The sequence below is a fragment of the Silurus aristotelis genome (genome assembly GCF_946808225.1).
Source record: "Silurus aristotelis genome assembly, chromosome: 4".
Classification (NCBI taxonomy): Eukaryota; Metazoa; Chordata; class Actinopteri; order Siluriformes; family Siluridae; genus Silurus; species Silurus aristotelis.
In genome coordinates, this window is record NC_139577.1 from 141,774 (window position 1) to 169,644 (window position 27,871).

The 27,871-nt window shown below is 43.2% G+C and overlaps 2 protein-coding genes across 2 annotated transcripts in view; both read left to right on the top strand.

Annotated features, from left to right (window-relative positions):
• golga4 (golgin A4) overlaps positions 1-19,528 on the top strand; it is a 25,387-nt gene extending 5,859 nt beyond the window's left edge. The window contains 27 exon segments of the mRNA XM_083539221.1: positions 155-223; positions 443-488; positions 491-511; positions 514-615; positions 618-748; positions 750-764; positions 1,050-1,077; positions 1,080-1,096; positions 1,278-1,334; positions 1,620-1,718; positions 1,803-1,947; positions 2,393-2,589; positions 3,763-3,846; positions 4,603-4,750; positions 4,882-5,060; positions 6,127-6,225; positions 6,317-6,472; positions 6,595-10,562; positions 10,649-10,770; positions 10,921-11,051; positions 11,720-11,806; positions 13,243-13,260; positions 13,443-13,511; positions 14,283-14,349; positions 16,026-16,123; positions 18,286-18,372; positions 18,848-19,528. Coding sequence (XP_083395347.1) covers positions 155-223; positions 443-488; positions 491-511; positions 514-615; positions 618-748; positions 750-764; positions 1,050-1,077; positions 1,080-1,096; positions 1,278-1,334; positions 1,620-1,718; positions 1,803-1,947; positions 2,393-2,589; positions 3,763-3,846; positions 4,603-4,750; positions 4,882-5,060; positions 6,127-6,225; positions 6,317-6,472; positions 6,595-10,562; positions 10,649-10,770; positions 10,921-11,051; positions 11,720-11,806; positions 13,243-13,260; positions 13,443-13,511; positions 14,283-14,349; positions 16,026-16,123; positions 18,286-18,372; positions 18,848-18,862 — 6,255 coding nt within the window. The 3' untranslated portion in view covers positions 18,863-19,528.
• Positions 19,529-20,299: 771 nt separating this feature from the next.
• itga9 (integrin, alpha 9) overlaps positions 20,300-27,871 on the top strand; it is a 45,960-nt gene continuing 38,388 nt past the window's right edge. The window contains exons 1-2 of the mRNA XM_083539032.1: positions 20,300-20,769; positions 24,612-24,739. Coding sequence (XP_083395158.1) covers positions 20,585-20,769; positions 24,612-24,739 — 313 coding nt within the window. The 5' untranslated portion in view covers positions 20,300-20,584. The remainder of the gene's footprint in view (positions 20,770-24,611; positions 24,740-27,871) is intronic.

Sequence of the window (27,871 nt, forward strand, 5' to 3'; positions counted from 1 at the left end):
GGGAGTAACCAGAGGCCCCTGCATTGCTCACTGCAATACTATTGTTGCATTTGGAGTGATCAGGGTGCAGCCAGCTGGATTAATCTCGTACTAACAGAACCCAGGTATTAAACCGTATCTCCACTGATCTTCTCTTCTTTTCCATCCTGTTCAGAACATCACTAAAGGAGTAGTCAGTTCTCCGAGTGGAAGTGTGAATGGAGATGGAGTCGTCTTTCCTTTGGCGAGTAGCACAACAGTTAATTATCTCAGTAGAAGCGTTAGAACTGTTTAGGACAGCGGTAGATTACAAAAAGAATATTTTAGGTTAAATATCTATTTTGCATCGAGGTTATAATGTAAGAGCAATTCTTTTATTTCTTTATGTCCTTTTAACTGTTTAAATTATGTACAAATATTTAGGTACAAGTTGTGACTCGTATCTACACTTTCTCTCCCTCAGAGAGAGGAGGCTCAGTCTCTGGCACAGAAGCTGCAGCAGAGGGTCTCCTCGTCGAGTCGCTCTTTCGGGTTTCGGACGCGCCGAGGGCCTTTTCCGCTCCGGCTCCAGGGACAGTCTGGTTCGTAGCTCATCACGGGAATCTCTCACTCCTCTGGGAGAGAACGAGGCGCCGGGGCCCCTGTGTTTGATCCTCCGTCAGACATCGAGAGCGAAGCTGAAGATGGACCTGGAAACGCTGAGGCTCTGTCCAAAGAGCAGCTCATATATCGACTGCACAGGGTGGAGAAGAGTCTCTCAAACTACAGAGGGGAAATATTCTGAGGTACTGACTAAAAGTCAGGACTACTGACATGAAAATGCCTTCACAAGGTCTAGCAGAATCCTGTTTTACAGCTCCATTAGATAACGTGTTGATCTGTTATTTAGCTGCAGGGAGACAAAGCTGGTGTTCTGTTGTTGATTTAACAGCTGTATGGATGAAAGGTGACACTGTAGACTTTTATCTGTGTTTTAGGCTTAGTCTTGTCTCAGAACTGTATTTTATCATTTTATTAAGTCAGAAGACTCGCTCACATTTCACTCCTGTTCTGCTTCTTCTCACCACCAGCTGGTTATAGCCTACAGAACTGTGCAGAGAGAAAAGAGAAAACGCAGGTAATATTCATGAACACAATTCACTTCGCGCTGCACATTAACCTTCTCTTCAGTATGAACAGAAGACATGAACATGTTCTCACAGTAATAACAACTCAAATCTTTGGTCTTTATTAATCAGATGGTCAACACACACAGGTGATGTGTTTTATAAACAGTGAATGTTGTCTTTCTGTTCCAGACGATCCTCAGTCAGAGTCAAGACAAATCACTGCGGAGAATCGGGGAACTCCGAGAAGTATGACCTCACACTCATTCACTGTCACTTCCCTCTTCCTCTTCATCTTCTTATCTTTAATCTTCAAGCACAAGGCTGGATGTTCTTGGAGCTCTTTAGTTTAATTATGTCCTGGTGGTGAAGGTCATGAAGGTTGTGAGCATGTGCTTATTATAAAGTTACACTAAATGCATAGATGATTCATGTTCCAGTCACTGCACCATGCACTGTTCTATCTCACATCACTGTGTGTGTGTGTGTGTGTGTGTGTGTGTGTGTGTGTGTGTGTGTGTGTGTGTGTGTCAGGAGCTGCAGATGGATCAGCAAGCCAAAAAGCACCTGCAGGAGGAGTTTGATGCTGCTCTAGAGGAAAAAGACCAGATGATCACAGTCCTGCAGACTCAAGTGAGTGTTTATGTGTGTCTAAAAGTTCGTGTGAGAACGTGTAATGACACACACTGACGCTGAAACACACTTTTTTTGAGTCAGGTTGCTCTTATGAAGAAACGTGTCCATGGTTCCCCTGAGGCTTTGGTCTCACTTGAGACAGGTGATGAACAGACAGCTGAGTCTACAGAGACGACCTCTGACCCTCAACACACTAATCAGGTGGAGAGCATGGAACTAAATCAAGGTTGGTGCAACACACACACACATACACACTTTTTTCCAGGTGGTTATTTGTCTTTAGTCCAGACAGTGTACATATTAATATATATATATATTAAATAGTTTTCTGTATTTCTTACAACAAGTAAACAACCCGATATTAATAGATTGATAGACTTGCACCATGTCCATCATTCAAGTTTTCCTGTAATGCCACTATAATCACACACAAGCACAAGGCTGGATGTTCTTGGAGATCTTTAGTTTAGTCAAATCCTGGTGATGAAGGTCATGAAGGTTGTGAGCACTAAATGCACAGATGTTTCATGTTCCAGTCACTGCACCATGCACTGTTCCATCTCACATCTGTGTGTGTGTGTGCGTGTGTGTGCGTGTGTGTGCGTGTGTGTGCGTGTGTGTGCGTGTGTGTGCGTGTGTGTGTGTGTGTGTGTGTGTGTGCGTGCGCGCAGCAGGGGGCAGTACTGAACCAGGCAGCAGTGCTGACTTGGAAGTTCTGCAGACGCGAGTACGGAGGCAGGAGACTCTGCTGCAGCGCTGTAAGGAGCTGATTAACACCAACAGAGAGCGCGGTGTTCAGATCAGCAGTGAGAATGAAGCTCTGCAGCAGCAACTGCAAGAGAGACTGCAAGAACTGGAAAAAATGAAAGTAGGCGTTTTTTACCGGATGTTGAATAATCAAAATCAAACTGAAAAAGAAAGCAAACCAAGTAGGTAGAGAGAAAGCACTGTTACTGATCAGAAGGTTGGGGGTTCAAGTCCCAGCACTGTTAATCTGCCACACCCCTGAGCTAGGCCTCTTTAAACCTTTGTGCACCAGGGGGCGCTGTATTATGGCTGACCCTGTGCTCTGAGCCGTTTCACTGTGCTGTAATGTACATGTGACAGTTATAAAATTCTATTATGCAGATTATAAATCTGTAATCGTAATAAAATAGTTTCATGGTGGAAATCCCAGAAAAAGAGCCAAAATATTATTGTATGGACTGAATTATAATGTACCTCATTAAAAAAGGTTAAAAGTAAAGTAAGTCGATACTGAAGGCATCTGTATTAATTTTCTGATGTTTTGTGTTTATTTATTTTTTGAATAAACATTTATTTGTAAAAGCAGCACATCACTGAACCCACTGCAACTGCAACTGTTTATACACTGAAATAAATCAGTTAATGACCGAGTCTTTTCTACATCGTACAAAAAGCATCTCATGTTAAAGCAGCTGTTTCTTCTGCACCACTTATTAAAGTATATAAACACTTGGAGTGAATTCTACTGTAGTTATTGTCTGTTTCCCACAAAACACCAGAGTTTTCACGCTTCCAGAATTCAGAACTAAACAGTCCCCGTTAAAGATCTCAGGACATTAGGATTTGGGAAACGTCAGGGGTGAGAGCGAGAAAGAGAGAGAGAGATTTAGTGTGAGGTTCATGAGGATCTTCAGTGGATATGAGATGTGTGGAAAAATAAGTGACCTTTGAGCTTTCCTCTGGTGTTAATGTAATGAGTCTTTATTGTTTTAAGTGCATTAAATCAGATTTTTCCACCATCAGAATATTTAGTCTTTTATTTGGATTCTGGGATTATTCGGGAATTTGCTGTTTTGTAGCCTGAGAAGACCCAGACCCGTGTGACCAGACTGACTGGATCATTAGCACAGCATGGATTCTGTGCTCTCTGAAGGATCCAAACCTGCTTCTGACTCTTAGCACTTTGTTTTTAAATTGCAGTAGAATAATATTTTATTGAAAATTAATTAGTGCTAAAAACCTGCAGGCGTTAAAAAAAAGGCAGGACTTCTCATTTCTCATTTCACTTTCTCAGGAACTTCACACCAGTGAGAAGACCAAGCTGATCACACAGCTGAGGGACGCCAAGAACCTCATTGAGCAGCTGGAGCAGGACAAGGTGAGAGGAACACACTATTTTCTGGGCTATTTTCAGACAGATGTGGGTTCAGTGGTGTGTGTGTGTGTGTGTGTGTGTGTGTGTGTGTGTGTGTGTGTGTGTGTGTGTGTGTGTGTGTGTGTGTGTGTGTGTGTGTGTGTGTGTGTGTGTGTGTGTGGGAGAAAGCACAGCTCCAACTCGTCACTTGTCTTCTAGTGCATCCTGGGATTAAGGATTTAAGGTTTTAAATACAGTAAATGAGATTATTGTTGAACTTTGATGAGGATCTCTGGGTTGTGTGTGGAATCTGCTGCTGTGGTCTGAGCCTGGTCTTTAGTCTGCAACCTTTTTTCTGATCAGGATAATGAATAGGAAGTCTGGTGTTCCTTCTTGTTCTTCTTGCTGCTGTGATCAGCACAATGTTCTCACTGATGTGCAGGAAATCGTTACACAGCGAGATCTGAGGCTCCACATTATCAGAGTTCTTCTTAACTGAATCACTGAACTTGTTCTACTTAACTGTTTTTTTTTTAACAAACACATCAACAACAATCAAGAGACATTAACATTTATAACATTATTCAGAGTGACACAATAATTTCCTTTATAAAAATAAGCAGTTGAGCTTTAAAGGTTTTGCAGTACAGCTGGTTGGTGCTGGGATTTGAATTCATGACCTTCTGTTCAGAAGTCCAGCATCTTGCATTTACTAAATCTCATGGAAACCTGATCAGAGCATTTTTTAACAAGATGCCCCATTCTGATGGGGTTTCCCAGGGCATGGTTATCGCCGAGACCAAGCGGCAGATGCACGAGACTCTGGAGATGAAGGAGGAAGAGATTGCCCAGCTGCGCTCCAGGATCCAGCAAACTGTGGCCCAGAAAGAGGAGCTGCAGGAGCAGCGAGAGAAAGCAGAGAAAGCTGGTGAGTCATCTTAATTCTCTCTCTCTCTCTCTCTCTCTCTCTCTCTCTCTCTCTCTCTCTCTCTTTCTTTCGTTCTCCAGCTCTGTGAGGGTATTATAATTACCAAGAGTATGTGGTATCTTCTCCCATAGCTTTTGAGGAGTTGGAACGCACCTTGAGCATGGCACAGAGGGCAGAAGAAGCTCGGCGTCAGCTGCAGGAGTGCATGGAGGAGCAGGTGAGGGAGGTGGAGAAGGCTGGTGAGGAGGAGAGGCGGAATCTCCAACAGGAGCTGTCCAGGGTCAAACAGGAGGTCATAAGCATCATGAAGGTAAGAAAAGAACCTCAGGCTGTGAGTTTTTCTGGTTTTTATACAAAGCTGTAATGTGGAAATTTCACAGTGGCTTTAGCAGGGAGATGATTAGTTTTTAGTTTGGAGATGAATTGATGAAAACAGAATCGATACGCTGTAACCCGAGACATTCGAGTGAAAGTAGTGTAGAGGAAAGAGACTGAAGTTAGACATTTCTGCATCTCGAATCGCACATGGACACATTAATTCCTACGCCAGAGTCTCCTGCTACCTGAAATCTCACCTGCAGATCCCAAGTGATGAAGAAAAGATAAGATCTACCTTTATTGGTCCCACAGTGGAGACATTTCTGATTAGTAAATGATCTGAATTCTAATACATTTCTTTATTCGTATGGAAATCAGGATATTTACCTTCATATGTACTGAACAGAAATTCAGTGCTCTTCCTGTGAAATCAGTTCGAGATCTAATCAGACTTGAACTGATCACGTGTCAGCAGCACGATGCTTTAAAACCATGCAGATGCAGGTCAGGAGCTTCGGGTAACGTTCTCATGGAAAGCATGCAGGGGAAAGTGTGACCTCAGTGACCTTAAGTGCACCATGGTTTTTAGTGCAGTGCAGGTACGGGTGCAGGTGCAGGTACGGGTGCAGGTACGGGTCCAGGTACGGGTGCAGGTACGGGTGCTGGTACAGGTACAGGTGCAGTTATCGGTGCGGGTGCAGGTACGGGTACAGGTGCAGGTACGGGTCCAGGTACGGGTGCAGGTGCGGGTGCAGGTACGGGTGCAGGTACGGGTACAGGTGCAGTTATCAGTGCGGGTGCAGGTGCGGGTACGGGTGCAGGTACGGGTCCAGGTGCGGGTGCATGTGCGGGTGCAGGTACGGGTGCAGGTACGGGTACAGGTGCAGTTATCGGTGCGGGTGCAGGTGCAGGTACGGGTACAGGTGCGGGTATCGGTACAGGTGCAGGTATCGGTATAGGTGCAGGTATACATACAGGTAAACCAGCATGTGGGCCTTTTTTTCTACACTGTCAAGTTTTTTGTCTCTCCCCCACCACCCCCAACCCCACCCCCCCAGAAGTCTTCAGAAGATAAGATCACAGAAATGAAGCAGCAGCATTTAGAAGATTTGGAAAACAAGGACAAGCAAATGAGTTCCCAGATTCAGGAAGCAGTGGTACATTGATTGTATAATTCATACTCACTTCAAAAGCTGTTTGGTATTTAAGGTCCTACAGATAAAGTGTGATGGACTGTTTATTGTTCAGGAAAATTGTCGTAAGGAGCTTTTGAAAGCTGCGCAGGAGAAGGAGCAGCAGGCCTCGCTGGCTCTGGAGGAAGCAGAGCTCCAGAAATCAGCTGTTCAGGCTGAAGGAGAAGTGAAAGCCAAGGAGCTGCAGCTGGAGCTGGAGAGAACTCGAACTGTGAGTTATTCTAAGCTTCATCTAAAGTGGGACTTTCTTCCCACAGAGTCAGCAGTTATTTTAATCCGGTTTTAATAAACGTCACTGGAGAAGTGAATATCTTAAGTTGCTTTCTGTTTTAGAGAATTCTTGAGCTGGAGAGTTCCTTGGCCAAGTCGTCACAGGAGGAAGCTTCCCATGAAGATGAGGTTTTAGCTGAGATCGAAGAACAGAGAAAGAAATATGAAGGTGAATTTGCTGCCCTACAAGAAAGGCATCAGCAGGAGCTGGAGAACCTCAAGGCAGAACTGACAGATGCTTTGAACCTGAAGCACTCGCGTGCTGTTGAAGAGCTCATACAGAAACATAAATCTGAGATTGATGTAATCATGAAAGACAAAGAATTAGAGTTTCATGAGCATGTTGAGGAAATGAACCAAAAAATGCTGGTGAAATTGGATCTCAAGCAGGCCGAGGTGGAGGCTCTGACCGCTGATCTCAGCGAGATGCAGAAGTGTAAAGAGCAGCTAGAGGAGAAGCTTGCAGCTGGTGTAGCAAACGAGGTGGCTAGCAAGGAGTTCCAGACCAGGCTGAATGACGAGCAGAAGAAATTTCAGTTGGAGATCGATGACTTGAAGCGTCAGCATGAGCAGTCACTAGAAGGACTAGCGAAGGCGAAAGAAGAGCTAAATCAGATCAGAATGGTGTTGGAGAAGAAGGATAAACAGCTTGAACAACATGCTGAAAGGGAAAGAACATTACAGGAAGATATTAAACAAGCTCACCAGGATGTGGAGGTAAAGTTAAAGGAAATAGAAGATCTAAGGTGTGTAGCACAGTCTGAGAAGGAGGCACTTGCTGAGGTTGGTTCTCAAAATACTTCTCTGAAAGAGGATCTGAGGCGGTCACAGAGTCACCTGCAAGATTTGGAAAGACTTCTCACGGTAGCTCATAATGACTGCCAGCAGAAAGAAGAGTGTCTTCAAGAGAAGATTAATGACAATGAAAGATTAGAACAGAAGATGCAGGAAGTCTTGAATGATCTGGCTGGAAAAGAGAATTCCCATGCTCAGTCACACCAAGCAATGCAAGAGCAGCTAAATCAGTTAAACAAGCAGTTAGATGAAGAGAGAAGTTCTTATGAGAAAAGAACGGAGAGCCTTAAAAAGGAAATGGATAGCAAGTTGAAATCTCAGGAGACCAAAATGGAAAAACTCAAACAGAAAGCCAAAGAGATTCAGGAGAAGCTGAAGAAAAAGCTTCATGAACAAGAGGTGAATGCTAAAGCGGAGATGGCCAAGAAAGATAAAGAGCTGCAGCAGAAAGACCAGCAGATTAAAGATAAGATTCTTGAGATGGCTCAGGAAAACTCTGAGGGCCTCAGCAGCGCTTTGTCTGACCTGGAGGCAAATCACAAGGAGCAGTTAGAAAAGATTTGCGAGGCTCATAGACTTGAGCAAGAAGACCTTGTGCGTGTTTGGCAGGAGAAACTGAGCCAGCAGGAGGAGGAGCTTCGGGAGAAGCATGATCTGTCTTTGCAAGCAAAAGTGCAAGATTTGGAGAACATATCTCAACAGCTTGTGACCAGCACAGAGGAGAAGGAATATTTGATTCAAGGAGTTAAGGAAGAGCTTTTAATGAGGGAAACCACTGTTCAGAAACTCCAGACGGAGCTCAGAGAAGCTGTAGACAAACTGGAAAGTTTGTCTGAAGCGGAGAACATCCTCAAAAAGCAGGTCGAGTCTATGGAGAAAAACTTGAAGCAGGCATTAAATGAGAGGAATCAACTCCAGGACCAGCTCGCTAAGACCGAAGAGATGAGTAAAGAAAGAGTCCAGACATTGTCCGAAGAACTAGAAGATGCATGCAGGAAGCTTAATGTACTTGAAGCTTCTAGAAGTAAAGAGGGTGAAAACCTACACAGGACCCTTGAAGAGAAAACCGTTGAGCTTCAAAACAAGGAAACGGCATTTCTGAGACAAATCAGTGGAGTGAGTAAAGACCTGGAGCAGCATTGTGAAGGTGCACAATCGATGTTAAACGATTTCTCCAAAAATCTCTGTGAAAGAGTCGAGACCAGGATGAGCAGGCTGCAAAACAGGGTCACGTGTAACCAGAGGAGACTGGGCCGTTTAAAAAATCACATTTTAACAAAGAACAATAAAATCTGTTCTCTAGAGCAAGAACTTCAGAAAAGCATGGAGGAGCATCAGAGCCTGATGAACTCTCTCGAACAAACAGCTCTTCAGCTGAATTTGAGTTCAGAGAATCTTGAAGCTTTAACAATCGAGAGAGAGTCTTTACAGAAAGACGCTATTAATCATTCGCAGGTACTTTCTGAGAAAGTTCTTTGTATAGAAACACTAAATGAAGAAAACAAAAACATATCAGAAAAACTTCAAGCTAATATTTTGCGCATCAGTGATTTGGAGAGCGTCGTAGATGATCTAAAGAAACATTTGTCAGTTATCAATACAGAGAAGGAGGAAGCCATATCTCTGCTGAATCAGCAGCACAACGAGGAGAAACGAAGCATGAGAAGCCAGATGGAGGAGGCTGTGGTACGAGTGCAGAAGGAGAAGGAGAAGGCTGTCGAACAAGTCGATTCACTCAGGAATAAACTGTCTGACCTTAAGAAGAACACTGTCAAATCTCTTCAGGGCAGGATAGAGGACATGGAGAAACAGATAACGGAGAAGGACGAGCATCTACAAAGACTCACTGCCAGCATTGACAATCAGACCAGCAGTAAGTCAGAGATGGACCAGGTTTTGGTTGAGAAAGAGCAGAGGGTAAGTGCCTTGACTTTAGAGTTGGAGAACTGCACTAAAAAGATAAGGGAACTCGAGGAACAGCTCAAATCTCAGACTAAACAGCAGGAGCAGCTGGAAGCCAAGTTGCAGCAGCACTATAACATTAGAGAGGGTGAAAAGACAGAGCTGCTTCTACAGCTCCAGCAAACCAAGGAACAGTGTTCTCATCAGAGTGACCTGATCTGTGAAGCTGAAGCAAAACTCCACTCTTTAGACAAAGAGTTCCATGAGGTCAAACTACAACTGGAATGCCAGCAAGGAGATTTTGAGAGCGAGAAGGTGGAAATCCTGAAGTCGAAGGAGGAGGCTTTGAAGGCAGCAGAAGAGAGTGCAGGTAAAGTGACTGAACTGAAGAAGAAGGCCGAGCAAAAAATCAGCCTGATTCGTAAACAGCTGACTTCACAGATTGAGCAGAAGGAGCAGACCATCAAAGATCTTCAGGCACAGCTGGAGGACATGCAGCAGAGGCAGCATGAGAAGGAAGAACAGGTAAAGAGTTTGGAGGAAAATGGGAGGAAAATGGAGGAGGCTATTAATAATCTAATGGAAGAGCACAGACAGTTCCTGGAGCAGGTACAACATGATGGAAGACTCGAAAATGAGAACTCTTTGGAAACATTTAAGGACACAGAGAAAAAGGAAACGTCTGTGCTAAACGAAGCTGCTGCAGGAAATAAGCAGGAGGAAGAAGCCGTTTCAAGGTTTAGAGAGCTGGAGGCCAAGCTTCTTCAATCTGAAGAACAGAACACTACGTACCAAGCTGAAATCAGCAAGCTTAAAGCAGAGCTGAGTGAACTTGTGCCACTGGTTCTGGAGCTTCAGAAGACCTGCTCGAGTCTTCAGGTCCAGATTAAAGAGAAAGAAACTAATGTCATGCAGATAGAGAAATGCTCTTCAGAGAAACCCAACAGCGCGTTAGAAACAGAGCCTTTACAACATGCAGGAGAGCAGGACACTGAGTTACGAGCCGCCTGGGAGCGTGAAAAGGAGCTCTTGGTGAAAGATTATGAGGAGAAGCTCCAAGACCTCAGTAAGAGACTGGAGGAAAAAGAGGAGCAGTTTAAAGAGAACATGCGGATAGGACCAGGACAGACGGATGGAGAATGTCTTACTGATGGGTCTAAAAGCCCAGAGAACAATCTGCTGCAAAAACTGGAGGAAACCGAAAACGAGAAGCAGAAGATTCAAAAGGATTTCACACGGTTACAGAAAGACCTTCGATCACTGAGGAAGGAACATGAGAAGGATTTGGAATATCTGAAGAAAGAAATGGCAGATGAGAACGAGATGAAGCTGAAGTAAGACACCAACATTAGAAATATTTTACATTTCAGCTTCTGAATACTTCAATAATTAGCTGGTGTGTGTTTTGTGTGTTTTGTAGACTGGAAATGGACGATTGGGAAATGAAACACAACTCAACACTAAAACAGATGATGAGAGAGTTCAACACCCAGATCGCTCTGAAAGATCAGGAGCTCGCAGCATCAGTGAAGGACGCAGTTGGTAAGAGAACAGCAGATATTTTAAGAGCTGGAACTTCAGAGCTGTAATCAGAGTTGTGTATTTTGTGTGGTATGTTTTCACCTTCTCTTTGAGATTTGAGAATATGACTGAGTGAAGTGTAATTGTGTCTTCTCTCTCACCTCCATACAGAAAGAGCTCAAAGAGTAGAAGCAGAACTAATGGGGATCCATCGAGAGGAAGCTCATCAATTTCAAAAGACAATTTCTCAGAAAGAAGATGAGCTGAAAAGAACAGTCCAACGTTATGAGCAAATTCTACAGGTGCAATAAAACTTCAGTTTCTCTCAGTGACTGATTCAGAGATTCTTTAGATGTTCTGCTCCAGTGACACCAGATCGCTTTTTTCCCCGCTATTTTGTGCACTGCTGTGTTTGGGGGGAAAACCCTTTGTGATCATGTTCGTGGTTTAAGCTCATCCATCAGTACATATTTCTAAATATCGGTTATGCTTCATGTATAAATCTTCTCCAAACTTCTACATTCTCTTTAAAACATGATTAAACCAACTAAAGCTCCACCTGAACCAAATCAGAATCAGTGTCGCTCTCATTCAGACTCAACACAGGTCTCGTTTAGTGAAAGTGTGTTCTTCAGTAGCAGACATTAGAAAGGTCACATGGTTTCATGGGCGGAACTTAAATCAACAAAAGTACCAGTCAGTAAATGGAAGTGAACGAGAAGTTGTTCTTAAATAACAGCGATTCGTTCATGAAATGAAACCTTCGTGTTGGTGCATCAGTAAAACGAGCGTTGCTCGAGTCGTGCTCTTCAGAACGAACGTGCCTTTTAGTAAGTACCAGAATCATGAGGAAACAATTACCCCAGACCCCTCCCCCCTCCCGCGGTTCCCCACCGAGAGTTTATATGATTTATACCTAAAGGGGTTTTTCTCCCCGTGTGATATCCTCAAACTGCACTCGTCTTCTCAGGGTCGTGAAGAAGAAATGGGCACTCGTGTGTGGGAGGTGCAGAAGGAGCTCGAGGAGCTGCAGCAAAGGAGTCTCAGTGGTCCTCAGGTATGTGTTAGATATTCCTACAACCACTAGCAGATGGTGCTGTTTACCTCCTCATAAAATGTCGTATTTGGTTCCCTCATCCCTCTGAAACAGTGGCTGCTTGCCAAAGAAACCTTTTTCTATCACAGTTTGGACTTTCCAGAGATGATGAGGCCCTAAATCTCTGTTCTCAATTAGCCCCTAGGAGAGAGGCTCAGGGGTAGATTTATACTGAGCCTCATTCTCATGTGAGCACATTTGGATTCAGGGTTTAGTGACAGGCAGCGTAACAGTATAGTAACAGTGGTGTAACAGTATAGTAACAGTGGTGTAACAGTATAGTAAAAGTATAGTAACAGTGGCGTAACAGTGGTGGTAACAGTATAGTAACAGTGGTGGTAACAGTATAGTAACAGTGGTGTAACAGTATAGTAACAGTATAGTAACAGTGGTGTAACAGTATAGTAACAGTGGTGTAACAGTATAGTAACAGTGGTGGTAACACTATAGTAACAGTGGTGTAACAGTATAGTAACAGTGGTGGTTACAGTGGTGTAACAGTGGTGTAACAGTATTGTAACAGTGGTGGTAACAGTATAGTAACAGTGGTGGTAACAGTATAGTAACAGTGGTGTAACCGTGGTGTAACAGTATAGTAACAGTGGCATAACAGTATTGTAACAGTGGTGGTAACAGTGGTGTAACAGTATAGTAACAGTGGTGTAACAGTGGTGGTAACAGTATAGTAACAGTGGTGGTAACAGTATAGTAACAGTGGTGGTAACAGTGGTGGTAACAGTGGTATAACAGTATAGTAACAGTGGTATAACAGTATAGTAACAGTGGTGTAACAGTGGTGTAACAGTATAGTAACAGTGGTGTAACAGTGGTGTAACAGTATAGTAACAGTGGTGTAACAGTATAGTAACAGTGGTGTAACAGTATAGTAACAGTGGTAACAGTGGTGTAACAGTATAGTAACAGTGGTGTAACAGTATAGTAACAGTATAGTAACAGTGGTGTAACAGTATAGTAACAGTGGTGTAACAGTATAGTAACAGTGGTGTAACAGTGGTGTAACAGTATAGTAACAGTGGTGGTAACAGTATAGTAACAGTGGTGGTAACAGTATAGTAACAGTGGTGTAACAGTATAGTAACAGTGGTGTAACAGTATAGTAACAGTGGTGTAACAGTGGTATGTGCTTTTGTTTTTCTTTGTCACAGAATGAACCTGCTGATGTTATGTCTTTTAGGTATTTGTGTTTAAGATTATTTTAGGAGATTGAACTTAGTTCTGATCTTTTTCTTTTATATAGTCCAACATCTCCTTATCATAGATAGTATAGATTTTATACAGTGCTCCGCTCCGATATTGTAATAATATTTTTTCCGTGGTTTGATTATATTGTTGTGTACAGGATCTCACTTCTGCTTGTTTCCCTCTTTGTCTTTCAGGGTGTCGAAGAACTTCAGGTTCGTTTTTTCTTTTTTCTCCCAATTTAAATGTCAGCTGGTATAAAATGTGCATTCAGTCTAAAACACAGCACTCAGGGGACCTCAATTACAAGTCAACCTCACCAGATATGTACCTTGGAGACTGATTGAGACAGATCCATCATTTCCTCCTTCACTCTTGACTCTTTCACCCTGTTTAGGTTCAGATTGCTGAGAAGACCACCATGCTGAGTGAAGCCAGGCTGAAAGAGCAGGGGTACCAGGATCGGGTAAGTCTGGCTCAGGAATGAGAACACAGCCAGTAAAGTTCAGGGCATATTTTCCACCTCATGTTCTCAGGCTCCATCTCCCCTTTGGCTAAACAAAACTGGAAGTCTCCAGGAGCTCAAATTCGTTACTCAGCACATCTGTTTACTTTTATTTAAAATCTCCATAATTACGCTATGATTCCTCTCTCACCACACAGGAAGTGCTTAAACTCACACGTCTGTTTAACTCCTCCGACTGAGTGTTTATCTTTAACTCAGGTCAGTGTGTGTGTTATGGTGTGAAGTGAAGAACCACAATACAAATCAGTGTGTGTTTGTATCACAACGTTTGTATTATAACGATGATCAACACTGACCGACATGGACATGTTTAAGCAGAAGAGAAAGAAGAGTGGAGAAAAAAATGTCAGTTAATTTTCTGTACAGATTTTTATTTCTGTCTCGTCAGAGCTGAAATCCTGCTGCTGCAGATCACAAACGCAGATAAAGTAGTGCCATGAGATTCATTTAGAGATTATTAGAGAGAAAAAGAGAGTTTGTGAATTTCATCTTGTGCTTTGAGTAATTTATTAAAAACACCATATTAATGTAATATTTGGTCAGTAATTAGATTTTAGTCTTTTGACCTGTGTTTTGTGTTTAGATTTTCATGTCTCTCAGCTTTAATATGTTCATTACTGAGGAATTCATTAGATAGTCAGTTTGTTGTTTTTATTTCTACTCAGTGCTTCGATGCTCAGTTTAACAGACATTTGTGAATTTTTTTTTTAGATTCACATTCTGGAGGACACGGTACGGAAAGCTTATAAAAACTCGGTGGTGACTCACCTGGGGAAAGGTGAATAATCCTGCAACACCTTTATCATTCAGATTATCTCTTAGACGAGTGTGTAAATAAAATACAGTCCGAAGCGCTGACTGGTTCGACTTCAGATTCCAGCTGCTCTGTTCGCAGTTCGTGACTGAGAGCTGCTTTATGAAGCCAGAACTATAAACAAAATGATCTTCTTCCATACAAAGCAGCTGCACTGTTCGATTCTGTCTTCATTTAGACTCTTCTACAACCTGAACACTGACTGATACTCTCAGAAGATTCAGAAGATTTTCTGATTTAGCACAAATAATAGCGTATTCCAGTTTATTCACGAGGTAAAGAAATGAAAAATGATTACTAGCTTTTTAACGGTTCATGAAAAAATAGACAATAGTTTCTAGCTGGGTTTATGGATTTTTAAGGTGCTGGTTGTTTTAATGGAGTGAAATGAGAAGCTGTGGTGTTTATCAGGTTAAAGGAGTTCAGGTCATCAGGTTTCCTCCCTGCTGTGTCTGTAGCACGGCTTCACTCAGGGTCACTTTAGCAGATCTGCTTATTTATGACTCTCTTTTTATCTACACTCCATGATCAAAGGATTGTTTGGGTTTGGCTTGGCACCTTTGCTCCTCATCAGTTTGTCCCTTTTGGTGCCTCCAGGAACCTGATTGTCATCAGTCATCATTCTAATGTGTATTCCAGAGAGCGAGTGGCTTCATCTGCCTTCTATAAATTGCTCTTGGATTGCCATGAGACCAGTAGGCACAGTCGAGCAGTGTGTGAAGTGAGATGATCCAGGGTGGTTCCTGCATGGTTCCTTGTTATATAATACTGAATGTTTTATATATTTACTCTGGAGTGGAAAGTCAGGAAGAAGCCGATGTGACGTTCGAGTGAAAAAACTGACCAGATATTTCTGTGTTTTAGATTTTTACTTACATATCAGAAATACCCTCACCATACACACACACGCACACACGCGCGCACACACACACACACACACACGCACACACACACACACACACACACACACACACAGTCTATCTGTAGTTTCATTTATGTCATTTAAATATGCTGAGAGTTTATTTTTAGCCAGATTGTCTCGAGCCCTTCAACTCTCCCTTTTCCGGAACGTTCACACTCACCACCCAAATAAATAGAACTCAGTTTGTATGTAAGTCACAATGTCACGTTTGTTCTTTTTCAGAGCTCTAACCGTAAACACCGTGTCTAACGTGCCTGGGGTCCGGAACACACCCAGTCCTGCTGATTTACTGACTGATTATTAGCATGCTGAAGGCTGTGTGTGTTTGAGGAGCATCTGAGCAACGCTAAAGCAGTTAGGAATATCCTGTCCATTATTTCCTGTCTATAAATGGCAGTGCATGGGCTAAATGTCCCGGCACCGGGGCAGATAATAAGGAGTAAATGAGAGGTTTAAACAAAGCCGTGCATTGATCGCTCTTTTCCACCTGTTACTATGGCGACCGCTGTCCTTTTGCCATTAACTTGCACTAATGCACTGATGTTACAGTAATACTGTAAAACAGAATCCAGTCCAAACCCCAGTCATCTGCCTGCTTCACTATTACACAAAGAGAGAGGGAGAGAGAGATTACACTGTCTGACCATCAGGATCTGTTTTTAGATAATCCCATGCTGAGGTGTAGAACATCATCTGAACTAATGATTTTATCTCCTAGATCTCTCACACTACAGCACTGATCCCTTCCCCGAGCCCACAGAGTTCGAGTACCTGCGTAAGGTCATGTTTGAGTACATGATGGGACGAGAAACGAAGGTGTGTATCTTTTTCCAGCATAATTCTGACTTTTATTTCCTGTAGGAATGTTTCCTGAATCCTGAATATGTGTAATATTTTATATATAATATAATATAATATAATATTACCATGTACATCTCTGTGTTTATTCTTGTATGTAACAGAAGTCAGAAGTGCACTAGAAGCTTGCGTGCGTTCGTGTGTGTGTTGTGTGTGTGTGTGTGTTAATAATACCTACAGCCTTATGATATCACAGCAGCTCCTCCTGTGAGGACGGATGTCTGGAGGCAGGACACGGCAGGAGAAGCCACGTCATACACTGAGAACATACCAATTTAAAAGAATAACCAAAGCTTAGCAGCAGCCCTGGTTCCAATTAGTGTCGTATTTATAACCCTATGCACACACACATACACACATGCGCACACACACACATGCGTGCGCACACATACACAAACACGCACCCACACACACACACACACACACACACACACACACACACACACACACACACACACACACACACGCACTCTCTCTCTGGCAGATGTGTCTGGAGCTGATTGCACAGCAGGTGACTGATAATTAGCATTTCTGCTGTGCATGGATTTAATTGTTCACAGAGAGAGTGATGAGACTGAACATGGGGCAGAGGGAAGCAGTGGAAACCTCACACTTTATTTTTCATGAGGTTTTATTTGAATAACTTCAGTGTTAGAAATGTAAAATTGTAAAACTGAAGTTTACACTTGAGTTTGGATTAACGTGATCCCATTCACGTCTTCACACACACACACACACACACACACACACACACACACACACACACACACACACACACACATCCTTCTCCCAAGTTTATGACTGGGAAAGTTGCATCATATTTTAAGTTTATATTTGAGTTAATAAGGGCAGAGCTTCATCCCTCCAGGTGTAGTGAAATATTATGGTCTGGATTCTCTCAGCTACAGATTTTTAAGAAAACTATGAGTGTAAACAGTGAGATCATAGAGAAGTGATTTCATTTCAGCCATGTGTTTTGTTCTTTATATCCAATATTGTTGTCACTCATTACCCAGCATGCATCATTCCGAGTGTCTTGGACAGTTATTGTGGAATCTTCTTCCACCATTCAGTAGTGAACTAGTGCTCGAGAGTGAGATGACAGTTTTCAGATTCCTGGGTATCCTCTAGAAATGGTGAAGAGTGAAGAGAAGATACCATGTGTGTGTTTTTTCCTGCATATTGTGTGATTGTGCACAGCAGCACAGACCGCAGACTACAGACCTCAGACTACAGACCTCAGACTACAGGCCTCAGACTACAGGCTACAGGCTACAGACTACAGACCTCAGACTACAGACTACAGGCTACAGACCTCAGACTACAGGCTACAGGCTACAGACTACAGACCTCAGACTACAGACTACAGGCTACAGACCTCAGACTACAGACTACAGACCTCAGACTACAGACTACAGGCTACAGACCTCAGACTACAGACTACAGACCTCAGACTACAGGCTACAGACCTCAGACTACAGACCTCAGACTACAGACTACAGGCTACAGACCTCAGACTACAGACTACAGACCTCAGACTACAGGCTACAGACCACAGGCTACAGACTACAGACCTCAGACTACAGGCTACAGACCACAGGCTACAGACTACAGACCTCAGACTACAGGCTACAGACCTCAGACTACAGACTACAGACCTCAGACTACAGACTACAGACCTCAGACTACAGGCTACAGACTACAGACTACAGGCTACAGACCACAGACTACAGACCACAGACTACAGACCTCACTCTACAGGCTATAGACTATAGACTACAGACCTCAGACTACAGACCTCAGACTATAGATCTCAGACCTCAGGCTACAGACCTCAGACTATAGACCTCAGGCTCGTGTTCCTTTATTACACTTAGAGTTCATCAGACTGAGTTTGAGTTAATTAGAGTATAATTTTTATCTAGTACAGGAGATAAAAGTAGTGATGCTCAGCTCAGTATTAATGTTAGTTCTCAGAATCAGAGTTTTATGATCAGGAGACCAGTGGAGATGTTTACAGTGAAAGATCTGGTTGTTTTAAGCAGAGTATCTATGATTTATTTTTAGACTTATCAGAGAACTTATAAAGCATTTGATATAAACTGCTTGTTTGTTTAAAGACCATGGCCAAAGTCATCACATCCATGCTGAAGTTTCCAGCAGACCAGGCCCAGAAGGTCCTGGAGCGTGAGGATTCTCGAGGGACGGTACGCCTCTCTTCTCATTAAAACATTCTCTGACAGACACAAGTCTCTTTCACCACATCGCACTCTGTATTATACTACTTTACACAAAACCTCTACAGCTCCACTTTAAATACATCCACAAGCAGAAAGGTTCTTCTGATGTTCTTCTCTTAGAAGTCTCAGGCTCTAATGAGTCTCAGGCTGAGACTCTTAGAGTCTCAGGCTCTAAATGATCATCATGAAGTGAGAGAACAGAACATTTATCCCTTTTTTCTTCTTATAGCAGTTTAATGTTTAATATTCAGCCATTGGATTTAAATTAAATCTTTTATTTATATCTGCATATGTGCAGAAGGGGGGTAATTGTTTTTGTGTGTGTGTGTGTGTGTGTGTGTGTGTGTGTGTGTGTGTGTGTGTGTGTGTGTGTGTGTGTGTGTGTGTGTGTGTGTGTGTGTGTGTGTGTGTGTGTGTGTGTGTGTGTGTGTGTGTTTTACAGCCTTGGCTCCGGTAAAGTTGACTATGATGTGAGGTACAGAGGAAACCATCTGCTGCTGCTGAATGTGGATCAGAGGGACAGAGTTCTGCTATTAATCTATCTAATGAACACTTACGTTTATATAAGAAAGGAAGAATATACAGGGGTGTGTGTGTGTGTGTGTGTGTGTGTGTGTGTGTGTGTGTGTGTGTGTGTGTGTGTGTGTGTGTGTGTGTGTGTGTTGGGAAGATTAAGACTGTACGGTGCCAGATTCTCAAAACTGACTTTAGTTTTTAAAATAAATTCCAGCTTTTTGATTTTGTTTTATTTCTTTTTAGGGGGGGATTTTTTTTTTTTCCTTGTTTTTGTTCAAAATCAGATTTGTGCAATATGTTTGATTTTTGTTTTGTTTTTCCCTTTGCGGTTTGTACATTTGTGTTTTTCCCCCTGGTTGTATGGGAAGATGGAACGGTTTCTTCTGCACATGTAAATCTGCATCACTTTAAGCTCGTCAGGACTTTGTTTACTGCGGCTTCTCTATTTTCTATTTTATTCTACTGTATTTTTGGGGTATTGAAGTTAAAAATGTATAAATTGTAAATCACTGGAAGAGGAATATATAAAGCTGTGCTGCAGGGCTCAATACGACTGTTGTATTATTAGCTTTCTTTTAAAACGGCTAATAAAACATTCTTTACACTTCGTTTGTTCACCTGAGACTTTAACATGCATCCTCACACACCTCCGAGACTCCCGGAACAGTGTGTGTGTCTGTGTGTGTCTGTGTGTGTGCGTGTGTGTCTGTGAGTGTGTCTCTGTGCCTGTGTGTGTGTGTGTGTGTGTCTCTGTGTGTGTGTGTGTGTGTGTGTGTCTGTGTGTGCGTGTGTGTGTATCTCTGTGCGTGTGTGTGTATCTCTGTGCGTGTGTGTGTGTATCTCTGTGCGTGTGTGTGTGTGTCTGTGCGTGTGTGTGTGTGTCTCTGTGCGTGTGTGTGTGTCTCTGTGCATGTGTGTGTCCCTGTGCGTGTGTGTGTGCGTGTGTGTCTCTGTGCGTGTGTGTGTCTCTGTGCGTGTGTGTGTCTCTGTGCATGTGTGTGTGTCTCTGTGCGTGTGTGTGTGTCTCTGTGCGTGTGTGTGTGTGTGTGTGTCCCTGTGCGTGCGTGTGTGTGTGTGTGTGTGTGTGCGTGTGTGTCTCTGTGCGTGTGTGTCTGTGCGTGTGTCTCTGTGCGTGTGTGTGTGTGTCCCTGTGCGTGTGTGTGTGTGTCCCTGTGCGTGTGTGTGTGCGTGTGTGTCTCTGTGCGTGTGTGTGTCTCTGTGCGTGTGTGTATTTGTGTGTGTGTGTGTGTGTGTGTGTTTTAACCAAAACTGTCACACTGTGTTTAAAAAACCTGCTAAACTGCAACAGGCGTGTGCGCGTGTGTATTCCGCTGGATGGCAGCACTGAGGCAGATGAAGGCGCGGTGGATGAAATGTGAAGCTCGTGCGTAATACTGAGTGCGTCTTGGCGCGAGCTCAGTAGTCCAGGAGCAGCGGTTCACAGGCAGATGATCAGGCTGAAGCTCCTCCACCTCGATCTCCTCCCTCTTCCTTCTCTTCCCGAGAGCCCTGTCTCTGATCTCCATGCTGTGGACGATCTGTTGCAACAAACTTTTGCGAGTTACAGATTTCATGTAGCTTCCAAAGTCCACCATTGAGACCATCGACTTCAGCTCGCTCCTCACGGTTCCTCTCTGTTGCCCCTCTTACCCCTGCGCCGAGGATGATGTGCACGCGCGCGGGGCAGTTGTGGAGAAGCGGGATGTTTGATGTCCTGTGCGCGTGCTTGCTGTTTTCTGCGGTCTGTGGGTTCAACATCGACCTGGAGCACGCGCTGCTTTTCCGCGGAGAGAACCAGACGTTTTTTGGCTTCTCGGTTCTGGAGCATTTCCACGACAACACACGATGGTGAGTGAATCGGATCTAAAATCATGAAACGAGCTCGAATCAAATGCATGAAGTTGCAGCAAAGTTCTGTGCAGAAGGAACACGCAGAGAAACGCGTTCCTGCAAAGGAGGGAAATTAAACATCTGTACATGAACCCGTGAAATTAACAGCAGTAAACAGATGTGCACGAGATTAAAGCTGGTGTGATCTTCACTTTGTTCAGGAACGTTTTTTTTTTATTCTGAGCATTTTGGAGAATCTGATCTTCATACCTGTTTGTGTTTCTGTAGATAAAACAGACAAACTTCATTAAGATTTGAGTCTGAAAACTGGTGTAATTTCACCGCTGAGAAACAAATCAACCATCAGAAAAATCCTCATCTTTCCAACACAAACACCATTACGAACCATTAACACCATGACTGAAGTGTTTGTGTTCATCATTTAACACCAAACCAAAGAAACTATTTGTAATGGAGTCTCCTGCTTCATGATGTTCTCTAATAGTGTCCAGTGCAAACCAACATGTGCCCTGCAAGATGCCAAAAGGGTTCTATTGGTCCTCACTGGTATCTGCTACAACATGATCTTAAATATTAACTATTACGCTCTCCTTATAAACCATCACAACTCCCATCATAACCATTAAAACCACCATTAAATCTCTACGGGTTTTCCTTCAGCAGGAATGGAATCTGTGGCTTTTTTTCCGTCATGGAAACATTTTCCAGTAGTTTACATTTTTTTGGTTGTTAAAGAAGTCATTTGGAATCTTTTTATTGACTCAATAAACCAAAAAATTAAAATCAGGTGCTTTCACACAGAAGATATTTATTTATTTATTTATTTATTTATTTATTTATTTATTACAGCACATGAATCTGGAGGCTTTTTAGAGAAACGATTAGGAAAATTAACACGTACTGGTTCCAGTAATGTTTTATCATTTCCAATCTGACCATCACACTAGAGTGGTGTCATTCACACACACACACACACACACACACACACACACACACACACACACACACACACACACACACACACACAGAGTAAAAAGAAACAATGTGTTCAGCTGCAGTTGGCAGATGTTTATGAGCTCGTGGTTGTTTTCTGATGATGAATTTGCTGCATCGGAGTGAAGAGAAAGACGAGTTTGTTAAAAACATCATGCAAGATAAAAAAAAAAAGCTGAAGATTTCACTCCATCCTGCACACATTTCATCTGATAAGGTCAGGTTTTAATCCTCCAGATAAACACAACAGGCAGCGTGAAGGTCTGAAAGCTGCTACATGAAGCCGTGATAAAAAGCGAGGAAACGACTTCAGTCTTTTTTCTGTCAAAAGGAAGTGCATGTAATGTGTGACGTCTCATTTCCTGCTTATGAACAAGCTGAAGTTCTTTGAAAAGCAACAGTAAATACGTTAGATAGACAAAAGTATTGGGACACCAGTCTTTTCCAGCCATATGTGGTTCTTCACCAAACAGTTACCACAATGTTCACATTTATATTTACATCTCCAGCATTCAGCAGACGTCTGTGTGCAGAGCGACGTGGAAAAGTGCTCCAAGTCTCCATCAATAAATAAATCTTGACTGGATTACAAACTTAAGATAAATCAGACTACAATCTGTGGAGTTTTTAAAACAACACAAAGTTGGAAATTTTTCGCTTGAATTTAGACGGAGATTCTGCTGTTCGGAAATCTAGAGGAAGCAATTACACAATTGTATCGGACGTCTTTGGATGCAGCAGAAATTTTGCCTTCACGTGAACTTGGAGACGCAAACCTGCTCCAGCATGACAATGCTCCTGTGCACAAAGCAAACTCCAGAAGATCTGCTTTCCATTGGTTCCAGTGGAAGATCTCCTGCTATTGAGCTCCAACACTATTGAACAGATTTGGGATGAATGTGAACGCTGACTGCACCCCAGGAACCTTCTCACCTTCTCACCTACATCAGTCCCTGACTTTACTGACACCCTCGTAGCTGAATGAATCTCCACAGCATCTAGTGGAACATCTTCCCAGAAGGGTGGAGCTCATTATAACAGCACATGGAGACTAAATGTGGAACGGGACGTTCAAAAACACTTAGCAATCTTATGCTCAGGTGTCCACATGGCTGAATAGTGTAATACTGAAATATACTGTGTGTGTGTGTGTGTGTGTGTGTGTGTGTGTGTGTGTGTGTGTGTGTGTGTGTGTGTGTGTGTGTGTGTGCAGCCTCAGTCCCATTCATCAGCACGGGATCTGCAGTGATCAGGATATTTTTAGACGGGTTTATTCTCATTACTGACACGTTGGTGCAGGTGGAGTGTGCGTTGATGTTGTGTAGATGTTGTGTAACAGTTCCATCACTGTGATGTGTAGGAGGTGTGTGAGACTAATGCAGTAAAACAGTGATAAACAGCTGAAAGAACGGAGGGTTTAATAATCAGAATGTTCACGTTCATCCATTAAAATAAATCTGTCTCATGGACACATTCAGTGCAAAACGAACGTCACACGTGTTCCAGAGTCACACGTGAGTCTGACGGGACGCCGTGCAGCTGCGTAGTGATGTGTGGTGTGAGCTTTACTCCGTCTCCTCACAGGTACACTGAGAAATCTCTCTCACACGTACACACTCGATCCCCGGTGCTGTGTGTGTGTCAAGTCAAGTCAAGTTTATTTGTATAGCGCTTTTCACAACAGACATTGTCTCAAAGCAGCTTTACAGAAAACAACAGTGAAGGTGAATGGTGTGCGTTTGTCCCTGATGAGCAGCCGTGGCGACAGTGGCAAGGAAAAACTCCCTTAGATGATATGAGGAAGAAACCTTGAGAGGAACCAGACTCAAAGGGGAACCCATCCTCATATGGGTGACATCAAAAGTTTGGTCATAAATCTTTCAACAATACAGAACAATTTGTGATCATCATAGATCCAGCATCAGCTTCTCCATGCCAGGGCCTTTAAACACTCGGCATCTACTTCTCCATGATCATCCATAGGTCCATAATCTTCACGAGGTGGGACGTGACTGGAGCTGGCCAAACCTCAGGAAGCCTCGGGATGGGGAGAGAAAGAGAAGCAGTGGAGAGGAATTAGCGTAGCTGCTGTTCATGATATTAACAGCACAAGTTGATAATGTGAATGTGATCAGATGTTCTGGAGCACAAGGTTGTGATGTGATGTGTGTGATGTGTGTTATGTGTAGGCTTTGCTAAAAAGATATGTTTTTAATCTGCACTTAAACTGGGAGAGTGTATCTGAACCCCGAACACTGTCAGGAAGACTATTCCAGAGTTTAGGAGCTAAATGTGAAAATGCTCTACCGCCTTTAGTGGACTTTGCTATTCTAGGAACTACTAGAAGCCCAGAGTTTTGAGATCTCAGGGAGCGTGACGGATTGTAGCGTGTTAAGAGACTGGATAGATACATGGGAGCCAAACCATTTAGTGCTTTATAAGTGAGTAGCAGTAGTTTGTAGTCTATTCGAAACTTAATCGGAAGCCAATGTAGGGACGATAAGATTGGGGTTATATGATCGTATTTTCTTGACCTAGTAAGAACTCTTGCTGCGGCATTCTGAACTAACTGAAGCTTGTTTATTAATGATGCAGGACATCCACCTAGTAATGCATTACAGTAGTCTATTCTGGAGGTCATAAACGCATGGACGAGCTTCTCTGCATCAGATATAGATAACATATTTCTTAGCTTAGAAATATTTCTAAGGTGAAAGAAGGCTGTTTTTGTAACTTGAGTGTGTGTGTGTGTGTGTGTGTGTGTGTGTGTGTGTGTGTGTGTGTGTGTGTGTGTAAAGTGCACCCCTGTGGACTGTAAGAAAGTGATGAGATGTTGCTGTGTGCAGGATCCTGGTTGGAGCTCCTCGGGCGAATTCTTCCTACAGTAAATCAGTTCAGTCTCCTGGAGCCGTGTTTAAGTGCCGTGTTCACAGCAACCCGAAGAACCGGTGCACGGAGATCGACCTGGGCAGAGGTGAGTGTCATTAACTCTCATCTTCAACAGGGTCCAAACATGAACATTAGATCAGGATCTGATAGACGTCTTCAGCAGAAATACACCAAAAGTACTGGGACATTTGAAGCCACATGTGGTTCTTCACCCAACCAAACAAAGTTTGACACACAGCTGGATGCAGGAGCATGAAATTCTGCCCTCACGTGAACTTGGAGACCCAAACCTGCTCCAGGATGACACTGCCCTTGTGCATAAAGTCAGCTCCATGAAGATCTGCTTTCCATGGGTAGGAGTGGAATATCTCCTGCTATAGAGCTCCAACACTATTGAACACCTTTCAGGATGAATGTGAACGCTGACTGCACCCCAGGAACCTCCTCACCTTCTCACCTACATCACTACCTAACGACCTCCCTAAGAGTGGAGCTCATTATAACAGCCAGGAGACTAAATGTGGAACAGGATGTTCAAAAAGCACATAATCTTATGCTCAGGTGTCCACAAACTTTTGGAAATTTAATGTAGCTTGTTTTTTTTTTTCTGGTTTCTGACCAGAAAAAAAAACAGTTTATTTTCGTTGTAGAAAAAACGTGAAAACGTGTGATTATGGTTTGAGGAACACATTTGCTTGGTGTTGATCCGAGATCATTTCTCATCCCAGTCTTTGATTTCTGTTTTGTTCTGGTGGAGTTTGTTGGTGGTCCTGATACGATGCTGTTCTACTAAAACGTGCGTCTCGTCCTTCAAATATCAGCCTGATTTTTCTCCAGAACTTTTCATTCGATTCGTTACGGTTTGATGACGTATGACGTGCGTAAAATGTCCTGCGCTCTCAAACACGTGCAGCGTTCGGAGTTTACTGTAAAAGCGTGTTGAAACAGATTTAGACGGAGATGTAGAAGAACGATATCAAGCTACAGTCCTGGAATATTTTCACAGAAATGATGAACGTTTTGCTAATATTTTCCAAGACGTTGAGCCAACTCTCAGTTTGTAGACATCTCTCGGAGCTGGAACCTCCTTTCTTGTGGTTGATTGGAGTGAGTGGCTTCTGTGGTTTTAATGAACGTTCTCCTGCTTTCTCGATGTGTCACTGCTGGAACACACAGGAAGAAATGGTGCGTGCCAGCAGGCCCGGGGCCGGAGCGTTTCCCATCAGCCCTGAACACACATGAATCATGATGGTTGAGGGGCTGCAGGTCACAGGAGCCTCTGAGAAACAGCACCACGCATGTCGTGTGGATCAACGTGAGCTTTTACTGGAAATGCACTCGTGAGTTTTGAAAAGGTTTCGGAATGTATTTAAATATTTACTCACTCTCGCTTTATCACAGGCAGGGTCACATTTAACACGTTTAACACGCATACACACACACACACACGCGTACACACACACACACACACACACATTTTATTTCACTGGCATGTTTGGAGGTGTGAGGAAACCCACTTGGACAGCGTAAGAACAGTAGAGAAGCTCCACACAGTCTGAAGCTCAGGTTTAAACTCTACACACTCTACACACTCCACACACTCTACACACTCCACACACTCTACACACTCCACACACTTCACACACTCCACACACTCTACACACTCCACACACTCCACACACTCTACACACTCTACACACTCCACACACTTCACACACTCCACACACTCTACACACTCCACACACTCCACACACTCCACACACTCCACACACTTCACACACTCCACACACTCCACAAACTCTACAAACTCTACACACTCCACACACTTTACACACTCCACACACTCTACACACTCCACACACTCCACACACTCCACAAACTCTACACACTCTACACACTCTACACACTCTACACACTCCACACACTCCACACACTTTACACACTCCACACACTCTACACACTCTACACACTCCACACACTCCACACACTCCACACACTCCACAAACTCTACACACTCCACACACTCCACACACTTTACACACTCCACACACTCTACACACTCTACACACTCCACACACTCCACACACTCCACACACTCCACACACTCTACACACTCCACACACTCTACACACTCCACACACTCCACACACTCTACAAACTCTACACACTCCACACACTCTACACACTCCACACACTCCACACACTCCACACACTCTACACACTCCACACACTCCACACACTCTACACACTCCACACACTCTACACACTCCACACACTCCACACACTCTACACACTCTACACACTTCACACACTCTACACATTCCACACACTCCACACACTTCACACACTCTACACACTCCACACACTCTACACACTCCACACACTCTACACACTCTACACACTCCACACACTCCACACACTCTACACACTCCACACACTCTACACACTCCACACACTCTACACACTTCACACACTCTACACATTCCACACACTCCACACACTTTACACACTCTACACACTCTACACACTCCACACACTCTACACACTCTACACACTCTACACACTCCACACACTCTACTACACATCCTACACGTAATGATGTTTTATTTCCTACAAACTCACGTGCAAAGTCGTTTTTCTGATGTTCCAGTGCGGTTAAACGATTGTTCACAGAAACTTTACACATTTAGTTTGACAGTTTTTTAGTGGATTCCAGATTCTACAATGAATGATTTCCTTCATGCTGGTTTGAGAAGCTGCCATGTCTACACTCGACCCAAACATCTGAAGTACTGCATTCTGATTCCCATCATTGTTCCTGAACTCATTACTAAAAAGTGATGAGCTTCTACTAGAAGTCCAGGTTCAAAATCACACCAGTTTCATTTTACACGTGTTTAAAGGTAGACATTTTTCTAGAAGCATTCGAGATTTCAGTTTGTAGGTACCCAACATCTGGATGTTCTCAAACCTCTGGCATTAAGCAGCAGTGTTCACTTTAAAGACTTTTAAAAGATATTACTGATCTTCATTAGTTTGCTCCTACACTTCATGCTTCATTACATTTCAGGGATTTTGTCGCCTGTTTATCCTCCTGTGGTTTAATCCATTTAGAAGAGTAAAGAACATTCGCTGAGGAGCATGCAGGACAGGAGAGGCTTGGAGACTCACAGACTCACAAACGTTATTACAAGCTGGTAGTGAAGAAACTTTTGGC